Here is a 541-nt window from a genome sequence, read left to right as displayed (position 1 = left end):
ACATCTTAATGATTCCGTAGCCCATTAAGTAAACAAACCAGGCAAATACTCACCACACTTGCCCAGGTACTTGACTTCGAGGTGCCTCTGCGTGTTGCAAGCGTGTTTGTGCAACTGGCAGGCATTCGGGTAGTCCTTGCCGTCAGAGCCACACACAGGTCTCGAATTCGCCGCCGCCGCCCCGTTGTACATGTGGCACTCCGCCGGGCACTGGCACTGGGGCGTCCCTCCTTCGACCACGCAGACGGCACCGTGATGGCACTTCCGCCCCTGGCACGGGTTGCGCACTGCGAGGAGGGAGAGAATACGAGGGGGAGGTTAGAGGCACGGTGGCACTGGGAAGTCGCAGGGGGGGGTGCCAGCGCTCCCCCACCTGGTGCGTGTCTGTACTCAGCTGCTGTGCATTTCGACACGTAAGGTAGAGAATAGGGTGGATGAATAGAGAAATGCATAAATAAATAAGTGGAATGTGTAAGTATGAATCCAAGAAGTTCGTTTGTTTGTTCGTAGTAGCGGGAAAGGGGGGGGGATACGGGGAAGG

At 56.4% G+C, this 541-nt stretch overlaps 1 protein-coding gene across 1 annotated transcript in view; it reads right to left on the bottom strand.

Moving 5' to 3' along the window:
- LOC119591719 (agrin-like) overlaps positions 1-541 on the bottom strand; it is an 85301-nt gene that overhangs the window by 11985 nt on the left and 72775 nt on the right. Inside the window, exon 4 of the mRNA XM_037940467.1 lies at positions 54-287. Coding sequence (XP_037796395.1) covers positions 54-287 — 234 coding nt within the window. The remainder of the gene's footprint in view (positions 1-53; positions 288-541) is intronic.

Source organism: Penaeus monodon, chromosome 29 (genome assembly GCF_015228065.2).
Source record: "Penaeus monodon isolate SGIC_2016 chromosome 29, NSTDA_Pmon_1, whole genome shotgun sequence".
NCBI lineage: Eukaryota > Metazoa > Arthropoda > Malacostraca > Decapoda > Penaeidae > Penaeus > Penaeus monodon.
The sequence above is the reverse complement of the archived record's forward strand: the minus strand, read 5'-3'. Positions and strand labels throughout refer to the sequence as shown.